This window comes from Peromyscus californicus, unplaced genomic scaffold (genome assembly GCF_007827085.1).
Source record: "Peromyscus californicus insignis strain IS unplaced genomic scaffold, ASM782708v3 Scaffold_6__1_contigs__length_162567912, whole genome shotgun sequence".
Taxonomy (NCBI): Eukaryota; Metazoa; Chordata; class Mammalia; order Rodentia; family Cricetidae; genus Peromyscus; species Peromyscus californicus.
The window spans coordinates 77,919,412-77,938,873 of record NW_026294584.1 but is presented as its reverse complement, the minus strand read 5'-3'; the positions used below and the strand labels follow the sequence as shown (position 1 = coordinate 77,938,873).

Genomic DNA, 19,462 nt, shown 5'->3' with positions numbered 1-19,462 from the left:
TTCAGAGGACAACTTGTTCTCTCTTTTGATTATGGGAATTTGGGAGATCAGGTCAGGTAGTTAGGCTTAGCAATAGATCCTGTTACCCACTGACCTGTGTCACTGACTTAATTCTTAAATTTAAACAAGTACCCCAAACAGTTCAACTAAATGATGGAATTCATTAAGTCAAGTTCCATATCTTCATTGCTAATTTTTGAATCTATAGCCCATATTGCCTTTCTTAGCATCACCCTAGTTATAAACTATATTGAAGCTATGTATGTTCTGCACAGTTACAAATTTATCAGCTACAAGGGAAATATAAAATTTGTGTGTCTCATCTCTGTAAGTGGAAGTCTTCCTATCTGCCTTTTCTTTCTTTCTTTCTATCTATCTATCTATCTATCTATCTATCTATCTATCTATCTATCTATCATCTATCTATCTATCTATCTATCTATCTATCTATCTATCTATCTTTCTATCTTTCTATCTCTATCTCTCTCACACACACAAGCACACATATATACACCCAGATGCTTTTGGAGGAATCTTAGCAGTGATGTGTTTAGAATCCTAGTTGGCAGAAATAGTAAATATAGATTACTTTCAGGCAATTATATTATTATTTCCATATTGCACAATCAGTATAATCTCTTGATGCTTGCTCTCCCCTGAAATATGTGGTAGCTGACTTAGAAATTGATATTTTTCACTACTCTCAGACAGTATAGATGTGTAATGTTAATAAGCACAAACTCTTTATTTATGCCTAGAATAATGAACTTCTTATTTGGTGGTTATGATGGTTAGTCTATGCATTATCAGCTTGACTAGAAGAAACAGCCCCAGACATTTCTTAAGGGTAAAGCTGAAGATGAAGATCAATTCTGAATGTAGGCATCATTGTCCCATGGTCTGAGGGTCTCAAGCTGAATAAAATGGGGGAAGAACGGGAGCTGAGCATGGGCACTGAGCTTCTTTCTCTTATCCCAGTCAGGGTACCAGGTAGCACCACCCTCCTTCCCCCGCATCTCACCATGCCCTCTCCACATGATGGAACTTATCCCTGAATCATAATCCAAAACAAATCCCTCATCTCTTAAGCTGCTTGTGGTCAGTTGTTGGTTACAGGACAAGAAATGTAATGAATACAGAATGGGTCACATGCATTTTCCTTATAATTGAAAGTGAATGCAAAGAAAAAGCAGCAGAGAAGCTTTACTTAACACTTGTAGTGCAATCAGAAAGATGAAGAAAACCATCTAGAGGGAAACACCTTTACGAAAGAGCATGTGAAAATTCAGAATCTTGAGATACTTTCACAATTCGTTTTTCCTTTTAAAATCATCTATACATATTCATTTGATATTTTACCAAGTATAAATATTACATGTCCAAATTACTAGTAAAAACCCTAGTGTATAGTATGGCAGATCAACACAAATTAGGACATTTCAGTTCTAGTCTCCAGAGTTGAAAGATTAATTTTGTCTGTAAGTAGATAAAATCAGTTTACTTAAAATGTTTTGAATGAGCCTATAGGTGAATGGCAGATACAGTTTATTTCAGTTTTTATATCATATGAAACATACTTTTCACCCCCAATCTGAAATCATTTATGAGACTTCTGCAGCCACCTACATGACTAATGGGTATCTAATAGAATATATCCACCCCCTAAAACACAAGGCTACATTTCACCACCAATGTTCATGACAAATCTTGCAGATTTACCATAGCCCATGAAGATAATGTTTGCAGTGGCCCTCAATTTCATATTAGGAATAAAAAATAAAATTGCATGCTATTCTTCAACATGGCCTTCACTAAATATATGAGAAAGAGACTAAAATTTTACACAGGTAAGAAAAAAAATTATATTTTATAACAGTCAGTTTAATAAAATTAAATTTATATAAGCATATAAATAGCTCATTCTATTATAATTGATTCTGATGAGGACGAATATATTCAGTTATTGTATTTAGGATTTTGGTTATAATTCATATTGTATTGATTAAGTATCTTAATAAGTAAATGAGTAAGATCTTAAAATCTAAGTGCTCGATTGGAGAGTTATCTTTCTAACATATTCAACAGTACATCTACCCCACAAAAAAGTAAATCTTTATACTTAAATATATTTGAATATTACTCACTATAAAAAAAACCTTTCTAGCATTCATTGGCTCTGCTATATACTGTTATATACTGTCAGCTGCCTAGAACCTCCTCAGTCCCCATGATGCAGAACACTTGTCACAGAGTCTCCTGGCTGTGCTTCACCTCCTGCTCAGTTTCTCCTTCTCAAATGACTCATAATAGTCCTCAGCAGTCATTCTTTCTGTATGCTGTTTAACTTTATTTTGTAGCATTTCATTAAGTAAAATATCACATAGAATAGCAATATAAAAATCAATAAAATTGGATGCTTATTGTTCAGTTAGCAAGGTGTCTGAAACTCCAAAATTCCTCTCTGATGTTTTTATTGCCCCCACTCCTTACAGACAACAGGAACAAAACCCACTAAATTCTCCTAAATTCTTAGTTTATTTTCCAAACATAAGTATCTGGTTGTTTTTCTGATGATAAAAGTAATAGATTTTGTCATAAAATGAGACACTGAACCAAGGATAGTAAAGAATGCCACCAAGCACAGATTACTGCAGAGGATGACAAATTTGAGTGCTGCCAGAAACAAGACCCTTCTCACAAAACAAACAAGCAAGCAAACAAATAAACACAAAAGAGCAAAATGCAAGCTACCAAACTATGCAATTCAGAACTGAAAATTCTCATCATACAAATATAAATACTAGCCATTTTTCAGATTTTTGAAACATAAATGGTTTTATTCATTATATAATTATAAGTCTAAAAATCTATACCACCCTCTTCACAGTTTTATAAATATTGTTAACTATGTAAGTATATGCAACCCTATATGTTGTATGGATATAAATATACAGGTTTGTCTATCAGATCACTGCTAATGATTATTTTCTGTACTTTAACTATTATGTTCTATGGTCTAAATTTGTCTCCCAGTATTCATGGGGATGAGGCTTGAATGTTCAAGGCAACAATTATTGAAAGAAAGGCACAATAGGAAACATCAGGTTTCAGAATGGATCAATGCTAACTCAGAGGGAATGAGGGATAGGTTCATACTTTGCTGATTCTTCCTATAAGGCTGTACATTCTCTCTTACAGAAGGACAGAGTTTAAGGAGCTATTTTGAAGGCAGAGATGTCAAGGCCACCCTAGCTGGCACCTTGATCTTGGGTTTTTCAGTCTGGGATGGTGAAAAGCAAATTTCTATTCTTTATGAATTAATAAAGCTATGATATTTTACAGCATCTCAAACAAACTAAACAATACAGTTATATATATGTATATATATATATATATATGTATACACATACACACACACGTGTGCGCACACACACACACACACACACACACACACACACACACACACATACACGAAAGAGAGAAGTACCTAAAATTCCAGTAACATAGGTAATTTGGAGCATCTAGGAATACAGATTCAGATCCTTTGGAGCTCTGTATTGCCATATCCTTCTCTTCAAGCAAATGTCTACCCAGAAAGATAGAGGAAAGTAATTCCTCAGTTGCTTTCCCATGGGATTCAGACCCAAAGTGAAGTTGATAAAGCTCAGTTTAAACCTTCAGGCTCACATGAGGCCATTGGCCCTCCTGTTGTATCAGTTTGATTGAGGAAGGGGTTCATTTGTGTTTGTGCTCATCAGAAAATACAGGAAAAATACTCTCAAAAGAAGGTTGTATACTTAATACAGTTCCTCTCCATCACCCCTTCCTGAGGTCACACTAACCATTTCTGAGGTGAAAGAGCACTGTGGTAAAGGCTAGGATTGAATTCCATGTGGGAGAGTTCAGGCACTCATCAGTGTTGGAGAAATGGGCAAGCTCAGTACTTGGTTCTCTTCTGAAATTAACTGTAGTGACCAAACAACTCACCCAGACTCCTCATGAAGACAGGTACAGAGTACAGTAGTGCTTTCTATGATCCCAGCATGTGGAAAACAAAGTCAGAAAAATCATGAATCCAAGTCCAACTGAGGCTGCATAACAAATGTCTGACAACCCCGGGCTGTATAAGGCTATATCTCACACACAAGCAGACAGACAAGCAAATGTGTATCCCAAAACACTAATGACCCTAGGAACAAACAAGTAAAACATAAGGACTTCGTACACGACAGATGTCTTTGTAGAAAATAACAACAAAACAGCACCCAAATGAATAAAAAATATTTAACTACATATAGTTAATGGCTTAATGTTTCCTCTATGTTTAAAACATGGTTTTGAAATTTGAATAATCATTAGACCATTAGCATATAGTTATGATTGAAGACCAAATTGGTGGCTAGGGACACTGCTAAAAGAAATATGTCAAGAATGAAAACTTAACATTGATAGAAAACAAACATATTTGAAGAACAGATTAAGGAGGCAAACTATGAAAACAAGATTTCTATCTGGAAAATACATAACTTGAAGGAAAACTTGAATGGGTTGAATACAATTTCTGAATACTGTTCAGCATTTCAGAAGAAAAATGATAAAATGACCTAGGTAAACCATGGGAAAATATGAATCAATCTAAATGGACCAGGATTAGAAAAAAAAATCTTGAGTCAGACTGTATGAGTTTGCTCAGGCTCCCATGACAAAAACAGCGCAGTCTGGGTGCCTTTAAAGCAGTGTCTTAGTCACCCGCGGTTCTGAACCTTGTGATCTGAGACCACTAGCTAGCAGAGTCGGGCTTTCACAAGTGTCCATTCCTGGCCTGCAAACAACTAACTTCCCCGGGTATGTTCAAATGGCCTTTGCAGAGAGAGAGGGTAGAGATGGATATAAGATGGTACAGACAGAAGGGAAAGGACAAGATGGCCAGAAGGAAAGAGACAGAGAGATATAGAAACAAAACCTTCCTCTTGTAAGCCACTTATCCTCATGGTCAACAAAAAGCACTGTATGTAAGAGGCCTGACTGCAATAACAGCCTTGCCCTTTGCCCTTTGATGTGCTTCTGGCAGAGCGCGATGGCTCTGCTGTGGGGTGAAACAGCTGGGAATAGATGCTTCCACTGCCTGCCAGTTCCTTTCTGCTCTAACACCAGGGGCCATAGTGTGTAACTCCTTTTATTTCCTTCCAATTAGTTGCCCTATGATGTATATAACCTCAGTAAAAGCTGATATTTTACCATTTAAAGTTCCCTTGGACATCATAAAACAGTGTAAATCATTACTTTTATCTGTCAAAAACCAATAAAGCTCATAAAAGTAAGTAATGCATGAAAATTTCATAGGCGCTAATATCAGACTCCTTGAAATTGTTCCTGAGAGGACTAATTGCTTATTGCCTCCCTTTTTACGCAGAGAGGGATATATTGAAAATTTGGATAGAAAATATATTCACATTAGGAATCCAGTTAATGAATTTGATACTTTTCTCAAACAGTACGAATGTATAATGTAAAATCAAATGATTATTTTGAATTTTGTAGCATCTTCATGTTTTATAAAGTCTACCAACTCAGCAAGCAAGGACTGTACAATTATGGTAATAATTCTGAAATCACGGAGAAGAAAAATGAAGATACTTCTTGAAATATCTAGTAGAACTTACTGGATGCAATGCTGTTTGATAACAATAAATAAGCAGGAGCACAACCTAGGTGCTCTGGTCTGAACTGTGCCCTCCGCCACTCACACAATAAGTCCCCTTGGAAGACAGAACCCTGGAAGGTGGCTGTAATTAGATGACATCATAGGGTGGGGCCCTCAGATTGATTAGATGGAGTGACCACAGAGCTTGCTATCCTCCTTCCTGTGTATGCAGTGAGAAGTTAGCCATCCATCAACCAGGGAGAGTCCTCACTGGCACCAACCCATGCTGGTACTCTAATCTCAGACTCCCTACCAGACAGGACTATGAGAAATTAGCTTTCTCGCACTTAACTACAACATATATAAGGACAGGCTATCTCTCTTGTAGGATTCTAGCTCACTCGGTATCTGGATGCATATACTTAATCTTACAGAATTTCACTGATGGACTGAAAAGTAATATGGTACCTCTAAAGTAATTTTGCTCAAATGCTCAAAACTTTAAGATACATCAGACATCTAGTAATGCATGGAGACTGCCCCTGACATAGACTGGGGAGGTGGAAGATTCTGTTGAAAGCTTATAGCATACAGAATAACCAGTCATAGTAGCATGAAAATGATACTGTTGAGAAAATGTTGCAAAGATGGCTGTTGGCAAGATTGCTGGAAAAGAGAATTTACAATTTTCTCTCTCTACCAACCCTAGCTGACCACTGATTAACCCCTCACAACAGGTGAAACTATCAGGGTGAGTGTGACAATCAATCCTGATTGTTGATAGTATTAGATTGGGAGATACCTGGGAGGTTAGTTAAGTACATGACTAGGTGTATTTGAAAATATTTCTGAGAAGGATTACATCATGATGACTGTGATCTGATGAATGATGTAATCAATTGATGTGTTCAAAATTGGAAAAGAGTATCTGAGGTTGCAGAAATATGAGTGGTGGACTGATATGGAGGAAGAGAGCCCCTGGGAAAGTAATATTGAATGTTGTATCTTTCCTTCATCCATGACGTTTTGCCCTGTTATAGGCTTAAGGCAATGAAGCCAACTGACCATAGACTGAGAACACAGAAAACATGCGCCAAAATCTTTTCCTATATTTGTTTTCACTCTTAGGTATTTGTTACAGGAATGAAATGTCCGAATGTCAGTGTTCAGTTAAATACACATGGTTACACAAGAAAAAGCTTTCTTAACCTATGTTTTTATTGGAATATTTCCTTATAAATTTGTTCTGCAATATATAAGTAGACAAATTTCTTATAATAATATCAATGGTCAAGAAATCAAGCACCAATGGCAATAACTTATAAATTATTCTATATTGTTTGTCTATATAGTAATAAATAGCAGCTAAACTAGTTTCTGAACTTAAATTTCGTTTTGTCAAATTGCCACAAACTAGGCTGTTGTAGTCACTAACACCTGTAGTTCCTGTTCGTGGGAGACTAAAGCATGAGAATTGCACGAGTTCAAGGTGAGCATGGATATACAGTGAGTTCTAAACCATGGTGGGTTACAGAGTGAAGCCATGTCTCAAACAAACATATACAAAATTGAAACAAAAACAGTTGCTTATTCTCAGCATCAGGACCACATTGGTCCATATTTTCCACAAACGGCAGCATTTTGGAGAGTCCTATGCACTTGTGTACCCCATGCATTCCTCGGATCTAGTTTTGTTTGTCTTTTTAACATTTCTTTTTCCTCAATTCATCACACTTTCCTGCTTAAAGTCCTCTTTATCAAGACAAACTTCACTGCAAAAGGGAACACCTCTCTTTTGTTAGAACATTCGACTGTGCAGCCCAGACATTGCAATGGTGCCTTGATTATTACTTTGGAAAATTTCAGGGCTAAGTAGCCAATTTGGACAACTCAAGTTTAAAGAAAAGGAAATTTTAAAAGCCCAGGAGTATGTCATTTTAGGATGACAGGAAACCCAAGCCTTTTTTCTAGAGAAGAAAACTGAATTATTGTAATTATAGCTGTAACATGGGCTCTGGAAGCATTTTCTTTCGTTCTCATTTCACCCAACAAAGAAAGTCTGTTACTTTTACATTTTATGTTTTAAATTTGATCAAACTGATGGTCAGAAGAAAAATGAATAATATTTTCTGAGTTAATTATTGAAAATAAGCACTGCCTGGCAAAGTGAATGAACAGATACTCTGTTATTTAAGATTGTTTATTCCATTTGGTAATAGGTATCTGTACTTGATATTTATTATGATATTATGTCCTTTGATTTAAATGCAAAGATATTTTTCTATGGCTTATAAACAAAGCTTGGTTACAATATAGACCTAGAGCAGTAGTTCTCAACCTGTGGGTCATGACTCCAATAGGGGTTGCATATTGGATATTTACATTATGATTCATAACAGTAGCAAAATCACAGTCATGAAGTAGCAACAAAATAATTTTATGGTTGGGGTCACCACAACATGAGGAACTATATTAAAGGGTTACAGCATTGGGAACTTTGAGAACCACTGACCGGGAGGAATATATTAAATATACAGTGTTTCCATTATGTAGTAGATGCTATCTGTAATATTGATATGCTGCTGATTCTTCTATAATGGGCTGTTCCTTATAGTATAGGAAATGCTCCTCTTGTCTGTGAATGCTATTCTATTTTAATGTAGTAGGTTGGAGGCTTGTAAAGCCATACTGACATGCTTGGGACTGTCAAACCCTAGTCTAAATAAGGGTAAAGTTTCAGTAAAACTACTGCCAGCTGTTTAGACTCCATAAAATGTGCTATGGATTTGACATCAAACTATTATGTCAGTAGTCCTCAGAAGCTTGTTGGTCTGCAAACTCAGTTATGTCACTGATTTCTTCTTTATAGTTATATAACACAACAGGATTGATATAATCAACTGTCAAATCATTTTATAGTATTTTTAACTAAGATTTATTTTGTGACACTAATAATATGTCAGGGGGTTTTCTACTGTGTTGTATTTATTTTGATGATATCTTAAGAACTCTTAATGAATTAGCACTCTCCTTTTAATTCTTACTTAATAATTCTATGATATTTATTTCTAGAGTACTGATATTCATTTTAAACTGCTATTCATAATGTATATAAATTGAAACATATAGAAAATAACAGTTCTGCATAGAAAATGTTGTATTATGTTTGAAATATTTAATTCCTTATATTCCATCATGATAACTTCACTCACTTATATTTTGTGAGAGTTGTATATTAATTGGAAATTTCATCATGTATTGACAAAAAGCTTCATTTGGTTATCATGAAATGAAAGTAAAATCTGTTTGTTTTGCAAGAGTAATAAGTACATTCCTTCATATTATAATGTTTCTCTCTAGGCATTTCAATATGGAGGGAAATCACACAGCATACACACACAGAAACCACACAGCATAATGTGGCCTTAGCCTTTGGATTGCACCATTTTCTAGTAATATGTAAATTGCTATACATGTAAAACACCATTTCTTTTCTTCCTGTTGTCAAAGGACTACAGTTTTCATTATTAAAGTTGATAAAATTGATGGTCCTATCTTAAATCATTCATCAAACGTATAAATAATACTATCAGTGTCAATAGATAAAGGTTTATACCAGACAGTCCTGAAAAGTAAGCAGCTGCGGCAGCCAATCACTTACCAGCTCTGCTTGAAGGTGAGCAATGAGCTCATCCCTGTCTTTCAGCTGCAGCTTCAGCATTGAGCATTCATCTTTTGTTATATCCTACAAAACATCAAAGAGAAAGCAGAATAGACTTAGCCCTCTCACTTTGCTCTTGACAAAAAAAAAGTCATCTTTATACATGGAAATAATTGTATGTAACTAATGAAACTCAGATTTCTCTATGATGTGACATTTCTTACAATACTTCAAAGTTGGAAAACCAAACAAAAGAATATGTATCTAAAACATTACTATGCTTTACACATCATGTGTATTTCTCCATATATATGATTTTTTTATAGAAAATTTTTTTCTTTTTGGTGCTTACTTGTCCACATCATGGTACTAAGAAGAAATGTGTATCGTTCTTAATTCTTTCATCACTTTTGGGTGTATATAACCAATGTAATAAAATTAATTATACTCTACAAGACATACTTTTGTTCCCTTGTGTAATTAGATGTTAATTCTCTTTTGGGGGGGATATTTTGTTTTGAGACAAGGTCTCTCTGTGTAATAGCCCTTGCTGTCCTGGAACTCACAGAGATCTGCCTACCTCTGCCTCCAAAGTGCTGGGATTAAAGGCATGTGCCACCATGCCCAGCCAAGTATTAATTCTTAATCCGAGGTCATGCTATACTCTCTTTATCAGTGATGTGCCTAGGATACTTCACTAGTCCCTTTCACTAGGATTCACTGCAGCTTTGACATTCTCAATGTGATAGCACATTCAGCTTCTACATCCATATCCATGGCCTCTGTAATTCTGTGTTGGTAGTTTTCCAATACAAGCACCCTTTACAGAATTCCCAATTTTCTAAACTTCTACTCATGAATAGAGCTTCTACCTGATCAGAATCTTAGCACTGTCTATGGACATGCAACTTATCATTCATTCCACATTCTTTCCAAGACCTCTCTTCATCATCCCCCATTTCTTAACAGACAGAACACTCTTTGAAGCTTTTAGTATATACTCACTGAGCCAAACTACTACTAATTCTTTATTCTTCCTTAATATTTCTGACTTGACTGTCTCAAATATGCATTTGTCAGCTATAGGAGATATTGATTCATCTGCAAATTTCTCTAAGTTCATTTTCCTTATCTATCACTTCCTTTATTTATGAGAAAGGTTCTTGAGCAGGAGAGAATGGCATCATTTTTCACTGTAACAAACCGTCATCTTCTTTTTCCGTTTTTTGCATATTTCTTTTTTATTATATTTTACTATTTAAAAGTTTTTAATTGTAAATATATTTTAATCGTACTTTTCTATATAATTCCATTTCCCAAGTCCTTCCCAATTCTACCACCTTCTTACCCACACAACTTTAGATTCTTTCTCAACAAAAAAATAAAAACCAAATAGAACAACAGAACCCCTCAAACCCAAGAAAACAAAATAAAAGAATACCCCCAAAAGAAACAAACAAAACAAACCATCAAATGAAAGCACACACAAAAAAGTTGTGGAGTCCACTATATGTTGGTCAACTATTCCAGAACATGAGGCCTGCCCTGGAAAGGTTGATCTACCCAGTGTTAGCCCACTTGAGAAAACTGGATGCTCCCTCTCCCAGCAAGCATAAATGACAATTCAGTTGTTAACCTTTACCCTAGTGGCTAGGTTTTCATCCACTCATTCATTTTAAAAAATAAAACAAAATAAAATATAAGATAAAACAAAATCTATCACATCAAAGTTGGACAAGACAAACCAATAGAACGAAAGGAGCCCACAAGAAGGCATGAACATCAGAGACTCACTGGTTCAAACATTCAGGAATCCCATGAAAATACTAAACTGGAAGCTGTAATAAAAGTGCAGAGGACCTGTGCATGCTGCTACAATATCTGTGAGTTCATATGAACTTTGCTCATGTTGATTTATACAGCCTTGTTTTCTTGCTGTCCTTCACCCCCTCTGGCTTTAACACTCTTTCTGATTCCTATTCCAGGGGGTTCTCTGAGCTCTGAGGGATTCAATGTAGACATCCCATTTAGTGCTGAATATTATTCTAAGGTCCCTCATTTTTTCATGGTGTGCTGCAGGAAGAAGTTTCTCTGATGATGACTGAACGTGGCACTGATTTCTGAGTACAGCATAATATCATTAGGAGTCATTTTATCACTACATTGTTTTATTTTCTTTGTTTAGATCCATATTATTTGGTTTTACCATAGGCACTTGGGCTATCTAGCCTCAGGTTCTTAGTCACCCAAACAGTTTCAGGTATGGGTTTCATCTTGTGGAGTGGGCTTTGAGTCATATCAGTTAATGGTTGGTTACTCCCACAAGCTTTGTGCCACCATTGCCCTAGCATATCTAGCAGGCAATACACCATTGTAGATAAAGGGTTTATGGCTGGCTTGGTGTTTACATTTCTCTTTTGATAGCATGCAGAGTGTCTTCCTGTACCAAAGATGCTATAACATAGGGTTGAAAACTCTACTGGAGGCACCAGTTCAACTACTCTGTGTTTAATGAGCTGTGTAGGTGTTGTCTTCCACAATGCGGACTTGCTGTTATTCTGTGAAGAGCAACCTATAGTCTTGGCAACAGTCTGGGTTTTTTGGGAATTCCTGTGGGTCCACCACTCAATTACATATAACCCAGTTCCAGTACTAGAAACTTTGTTTGGTGACAAGAGATGGTCAGTTGGGATTGTCTTCTCCATTATTTTTGGTGATTTCATTTAGATCAATTTCATATATGTATATATTTTTGCAAGTTTCTGCTGTATTACTTTTCTTTTTAAGGGAGAAAGCAAACTCCCCAGCACAGCACACTATGTCCTTGGTTGTCATCTGCATATTTGAGAAGACTCCAAGGTTTTGATTTCCAGCCACCTTAAAATGTTTCTTCAAACCAAGCTGAAATGTAATACACACATTGTTGGATTTTACTCCCTTCCACCCATCAAACCTCTGTCCCCCACAATATGTACTAGTATAGGACAAATCTTAAAAATTATTTCTTAGCTTGACTGAACTATTAGATGAAGGGCTCCCCATCGCATCTAAACCAAACATCATCTCATATGATACTTCAAATGTGAGCTTGTTCCCCACTCTCATTGGGCTTTTCTTTATCGTCCCTGCTTCAACATATAAACCAGTTCCTTAGCATGTCATTATCAGCAGGCATAGTATTTGACACATAGAGGATGTTCAATTCATGTTTCCTTCTTATAAAAATGGTAAATGAGCATTACATGCATTCAGAATACAGCTATTTTCTCTTAGTCTGTATGTCTATCTTACCTGACCAGAAAATATCTAAGGGAGAAGATGAAATAAGATTTGGTTATTCTGGGTTGCACTTTATTTTTCCTATGGTGAGAAATACTGTGTAATTCTAATTTATTAATATCTCCTTGCTTTTTACGATGACTACTGCTATAGTTTCCTTCCTATTGCTGTGACAAACCCTGACCAAAAGCAACTTGGGGAAGAAAAGGTTTATTTCTGTTTACAGGTTACAGTCTATTAGCAAAGGAAGACAGGGGGTGAGTTCAGATCAAAAAACCAGGATATAGGAACTGAGACAGATCCATGGAGGAATGATGCCTGATGGCTTGTTCCCCATGGGTTCTTCAGTTTGCTTTCTTATATAGGCCAGGACCACCTGCCCAGGTAAGACACTACCCACAGTGGCTGTGCCGTTCCATATCCATCATTAATGAACAAAATGCACCATAGATATCCCCACAAGCCAATCTGCTAGAGGCAATTTGTCAATTGAGGTTTCCTCTTCCAAAGTGACTCTAGGTTGTGTCCAGCTGAAAAACTGACCTGTATAGCCATGTTAACTAGAGATGTGATCTTCTAGTTTTCCCACACATAGGCTGATTTTATACTCATTCATTTTAAAATTAATTCTACATAGTACTCTCAGAAGCAGGATGCTCAAGTTGTTTCACATTGCAAAGGGAAAATTAACAACACTTAAGAGGCATGGAAAACAACAATCATGATTTTTTATAAACAACAAGGTCTAGGGTCAAATCCTTGATACCTGATCATGTAAATAGCTATGTGTTTCTGTGTCTAGTAGTTAACTTCTTTTAACTCCATGAAAATCACAGTGGGTGTCAAAAATCACACCAGGCTAGAAACTACCTGTTGTCAAACACTCTGTATTATTACTGCTTACATATTTCAAACTTCTATACCATCATATCTAAAGGAAGTTAAGATTATACATAAAATAATATATTATCAAATTTTCTCTTCTGAAACTAAATACTGAGATGGAGTTAAGCATGCTAAATATTTGCTAGAGAAGAGGGTAAAGATTTATGATAAGAAGGGGGAAAATGAAGGCTGCAGGGAAAAGCACAAACATATTTCACATTGATAAATCCTGTTAGTTAAACAGCTACCTTCTGAACTCTCTTGGGCTACACCAGGAATTCTCTACTGAGGAAAGCAAGTTAGCTCTTGTTCAGTCAGTGGGTGGAGGAGAGTGCCTGAGGTAAACTTCCCAGCACCACTCTCTGAGTTTAGTCACTGTTTCAGACCATCTAGTGGTAACCTTGGACTTCACGTGGGAGCCCACCAGATGTTGAATGAGAAAATGGTTTAAAAGAGTCAACTTAACATAGCTCTTACAGCGCTCAATAAGTCTTCAGGGATTCAGCATGTGTCTATTTTAATTTTGTGGTGGTACTAATGATCAACAGTAGTTTTTAGGAATTAATTAGTATTTTGTGGATTAATTGTTTTAATATTGTAGATTTGTTTCTGTTTTGCTTTAAAGAATTTAACCTTTTCAAAAACATGCTCTCTTTAAAAAGTCTCAGACTTTATTCCTGTGGTAATTTCTCAAAGGTGTTTACAGCCTCACAACTTTAAAACACACAAGTATTCACTGAATGGGTGAGACAGTTGATTGGCTTGATCTGTTTGGGAGGCATCCAGGCAGTGGGACTGGGTCCTGTGCTCATTGCATGAGTCGGCTGTTTGAAACCTGGGGCCTATGCAAGATCGCTTGGCTTGGCCTGGGAGGAGGGGACTAGACCTGCCTGGACTGAGTCTACCAGGTTGATCTCAGTCCTCGGGGGAGGCTTTGCCCTGGAGGAGGTGAGAATGGGGGGTAGGCTGGAGAGAAGGAGGGGGGGGGGGGGGGAGAACAAGGGAATCCATGGCTGATATGTAGAACTGAATTGTATTGCAAAATAAAAAAAAAAAAAATCTATCACTGTTACCCATTTAAAACATCAAATATACAAAACATTGTATGCCATGAAACAATTTCATGAGTACGCTATCTGAATGACTTTGCCAAAGAATATTAGCTATCTAACAGTTTGTTAGCTGTTGCTATTGACACATATATGCATGTATACATATAAATATTTCTAAAATATGCCCAATGTGCAAAATTACAGCAGTGTAATAGAACTCCTACATTCTTAGATGAAGGCTAATAATAATGTTCTGTAAATAGTCTTACTATCAATGCAAATTATGGGGCATATTTAGCAAAATGACATATTGAGTTGTAGTAAAACTTAGGAAACATACATAGAAGTCTATTCACCCTTCCTAGGGCACTGACAACAGACAGAAGTAACAATTCCATCAACTATTGCTGAGGTTGTTGGGATTTTCACAGAAACATGGGTGAGGGGTTGCTCATATGAACAAGCTTCAATTCAAAGACAACAGCATCATTAGAAAGAATGCTTCTTTATGGTTGATTAGTCATGAGAGCTGCATCCTTGGAAATCTCTTTTGTTTTATTAAGTGAAAATATATCTGATTTCATTCATCTTTCATTGAACAACCATGTCTCTGATTAGGAAAAGGAATGGTTATTTGCTGACTAATCAGAGCTTGCTTGGCTTTTTTTTTTAAATTTTCTTTTTTTTTTTCATTTTTTTCTTTATTAAGAAATTTTCTACTCACTCTGCATACCACCCACAGATCCCACATCCTCCCTCCTCTCACCCCCCAGCTCTCCCTCCCAAGCACACCCTGGATCTCTATTAACATTCAGGCAGCTTCAACCAATTATTACCTGTTCATATACCTTTGAGGGGTGATTGAATCTTGTAAGCTTCAGGAGCTTCCTGAAACTGGTAATCTTGATTTACTCTGTTTTATGAGCTTTTTTTCTAATGAGAGAAAATGTTTCAAATCAGAGGAAAGAGCTATACAACATAAGCTAGAAACTATACTGATCTATAGAATGAAAGGACTTAATATTTTTGGTTTATTCATTCGCATTGAATTGAGTGTAGTTTCCTTTATCCTGCACTGTCACTCTAGAGTCTGGTCTCATGATGCATGGATCTCAGTAGATCTTATTGACTTGCTTGCCCAATAGACTATGCTGGCAGTAGCACAGTGTTCAGGTCTAGCTCAAGAAAAGTATTTCTGTTTTCATGACGACCTCCTAGAATGCTTCCTCTCGTGTTGTAGAAAGAAACAATCAGATATGTGGAGAAGAGTGAAGCTTTTCCACTGACAGTAAATGAGCTGCCAAAGAGGATCCTGCATCAACCATGAGTTATCAGACCTCAAGCCAGAGAGAGCCTCAGGGGACTACAGCCCCAGTTCATCTCTGTTTGAAAAACCCAAGCTACACTTGTCCTGTGCATCACTCTAAATCAGCTGTTCTAAATCTGTGGGTCAAAACCTCTTTGGGGATTGCATGTCAGATATCCGGTATATAACATATTTACATTTTGATTCTTAATAGGAGCAAAATTACAATTATGAAGTAGCAACAAAAATAATGTTATGGTTGGTGGTCACCACAACATGAGGAACTGTATCAAAGGGTTGCAACACTAGGAAAGTTGAGAACCACTGCTCTAAATGGTTAAATTATAAAATTTTGAACAAACAAAATTGCAATTTATCCACTAAGTTTTAAGAGTCAAGCCTTGTTAGAGTCAAGAGGAATCCAGATAAGCTCTCAGTAGTCACATTGGAGTTACTGTGCGTAATGATTCACAGTTATACAGGTTATACAGGAATCCATGATGTTAGTTTTAAAAACAAAATTATTGTGTGATTTAAGTTTTCACTTTCCTGATTTACTTAACCTCTATACTTTTATTTCATAAAATATGAAACTTAAAGCTAGATTCTCAGAAATTTGGAAAATGTGTCCTAAATTCAGTTTTGAGTTGAGAATCATATATTATACATTTTGCCTGTAATTAGAACCCCACTACTTTTTAGTACTTTTAAAGTAATATAAGCAAAAAACAAGTGTCCAAAAAGTAAGGTCAAGTAGAAACTCTAAATCATCTTTAGATTGGTCTGGTGCTAAAATTAGAGATTCAAACAAAATTTGACAATTTGCAATTCCCACAATCTCTCATGATTTTTCTTCTGGTAAATATTTGAATATAATTGTTACCTAAGAGTTAAGAATAATACATCGGTCAACATGATCTATTTATTTATAAACTTCCTGGCCTCTCTCCAAGTTTCATTTTACGGCAAAGAAGCCTGTTTTCTTCATTGTAAAAATAAGGTTAAAAAAACAAATAAATAAACTAATGACAGACAATTTTGTTGAGCCAATGAAGGGAGACTGTTGCAAGCAAGTGAAAAAGAAAAGGAAACAGATCAGAAAGATGTCAGGGAGGAGAGCAAACATGAGATTAGAAAATGTAAGAACCTGCAGAAATTCGTGGCTTTCTCCCAGCTCTCCCCACCCACAGACTTCTTGGGTCAACATTGCTGTAGGGTCACACAAGGACTTCCTCAGTGGGGTCACTAGTAAAGGAAAGAGGTAAGGGCAGTCATCCTATGTCTTCAGGAATAAGACTTTTTAGACATGGAAGATAGGGCCAAAAACAGCACTTGACTCTTGACTAATTTTAAATAATGAAAATTGGTCTACAGTCCATTTTAGTAATGGAAATCACTATATGATCATGGGAATTTAAAAAAGGAGTAATTGCCACTATACACTATTGAAGTGATGACCTAGCATTCTGTTGTTTTATATATGGGGATTTTTTTTATCTTTGAGTGGTTTTTCATAGAAATATGAAAATAAAAGACACAATATTTAATATTTTAACAGGCATATTATATGTTGAACACAGCCTAAAAATCTGAATTCTTAAATGCTCCAAAATATAATTTTTTTTGATACCACAATGGGAAAATTCCACATCTGATCTGCTCTTTGCACTGAGAACACAGCTATATTCACATTATCATACAAAGCTACCCTAGGCATGTACTCAAAGCCATATGAAATAGAAATGTGTTTTGCATTTAATTTGGGTCCCATCCCACAGATATCCCATTCTGTACATGCAAACAACCAAAATGTAAAAATATCAGAATCAAGATCATGTCCATTCCCAAACATTTTGATAAGATACACACACACACACACACACACACACACACACACACACACACACATACACACACACACACACACACACACACACACACACACACACACACACATCTAGCAAGGGATGGAAATGGAAGATTGGTAGCAGAGGCTATGTTTATAGAGGCAAAATGGTGACAGTTCACCCAAGGAATGGTCTTTTATTATTTTATCTAAATAACAAATATATTACCAAATATAATAGGTCATATTTTCTAAATTTTTTTTTCGAGACAGCTTTGGAGCATATCCTGGAACACACTCTGTAGCCCAGGCTACAGATCTGCCTGCCTCTGCCTCCCAAGCGCTGGGATTAAAGGCACGTGCTACACACACACACACACACACACACACAGGTTTTCAAAATACTTATTTAAATTGAACAAATGTTTGTAAGATATTATGATCATGGTAAATTTTATAAACAAAATGAAAAATGTAATATAATTTACCTATATAAAGAAAGTATTTATTAATTTTGATACTGAAACTGTCAGTAACTTCATTTTCAAAATGAGTGTTTTTGAAATATCTACTTTTTTAATGTAAATCAATCCAGAACATGCACAGGCTTTTTGAGCAGTGGTGTGTATGACAGGACATACCACAGCTGAAGAAGAATGTTGGGCACTGATTTTTTTTTTTGGTCTACAAAAGTTCGTTTAGAAATAACCCAAGAATTCTTAGCTATTTACATCTCTTAAAAGATCACAGGAACTTCTATTTGTGTGGAGGCTTTGAAATACCTAAACACTTGATGTAGAGTCTCATTTTTAATATAATATTTTCTTAACCAGCTATTTCAGAAAATAGTAGATTCCTGGGATAAAGGAGGCTTAGGCACAACAATAAAGAAGGAAAAAAAAACAACTTCAGCAAATACTAAATACAATGAAAACACAAAATCAAGAACCAGAAATTCTGTCCATCACCCTTAACAAACCTATTACAGCTCTATGCTTTATTTAGTATATATTGAAAAAAATACTAAGGTAGTTTTATGAGATATAGACTTATTATTCCTAAATTATGCCAATATTTATTTTGACTTAGGTCTTTATACAAAAAACAATGAAAATGAACTTGTATAACTTAAAATATAGTTATTCATTTTTTTCTAATTATAAGGTAAGTGGACAGAATATTTTAACCTAAATCAAGGTTCATATCAAAATTGTTACTCAATAATTTTACTATTCTTGTTACAGTCAATATTTTTGTAAGAAAAAAATTAAAGGTAAAATTGATATTGGAAGTTCCTAAAGACATCTTAAGTTGGCTGTATTTTATGGCTGAAGAAATATTAATGAAGTTTGAGGAAGACAGAGCAAGTTATTAGGCACACCAAGTTAGTTTCTGATCTTCTAAAGCCCAGGTATCATCAAGATCAATTGAAAGCTATACCAAGACAAGTCTATGAACACAACATTGATAAACTTCTCAACAGATCACTAACAAAGGGCTCATATTTATTCATATTGCCCTCCTGAAATTGTTCAGTAGAAATTTGGGGGGCAAGAAATACTCTCAAGATTTTTGAGATTGTCTGACACTAACATTTTTTTTTAAACAAAGAGGATTAAAATACTCTATACTTTGAGTCATGGAAACAGCTATTTAAATGCCCCTTCCCATGATGAAGATTAAATGGGGAAAAATTAAAACGCCATACTAAAAGCTTCTACCTGCTATCAAGTGTGAATTGACTGTACCAGAAGATAGGTATGTGAAGGAATGAATACGCCCTGTGTAC

The 19,462-nt window shown here is 35.8% G+C and overlaps 1 protein-coding gene across 9 annotated transcripts in view; it reads right to left on the bottom strand.

Moving 5' to 3' along the window:
* Ccser1 (coiled-coil serine rich protein 1) overlaps positions 1-19,462 on the bottom strand; it is a 1,140,231-nt gene that overhangs the window by 618,307 nt on the left and 502,462 nt on the right. For all 9 annotated transcript variants that reach the window (XM_052722111.1, XM_052722110.1, XM_052722112.1 and 6 more), the window contains one exon: positions 9,306-9,389. In XM_052722111.1, coding sequence (XP_052578071.1) covers positions 9,306-9,389 — 84 coding nt within the window. The remainder of the gene's footprint in view (positions 1-9,305; positions 9,390-19,462) is intronic.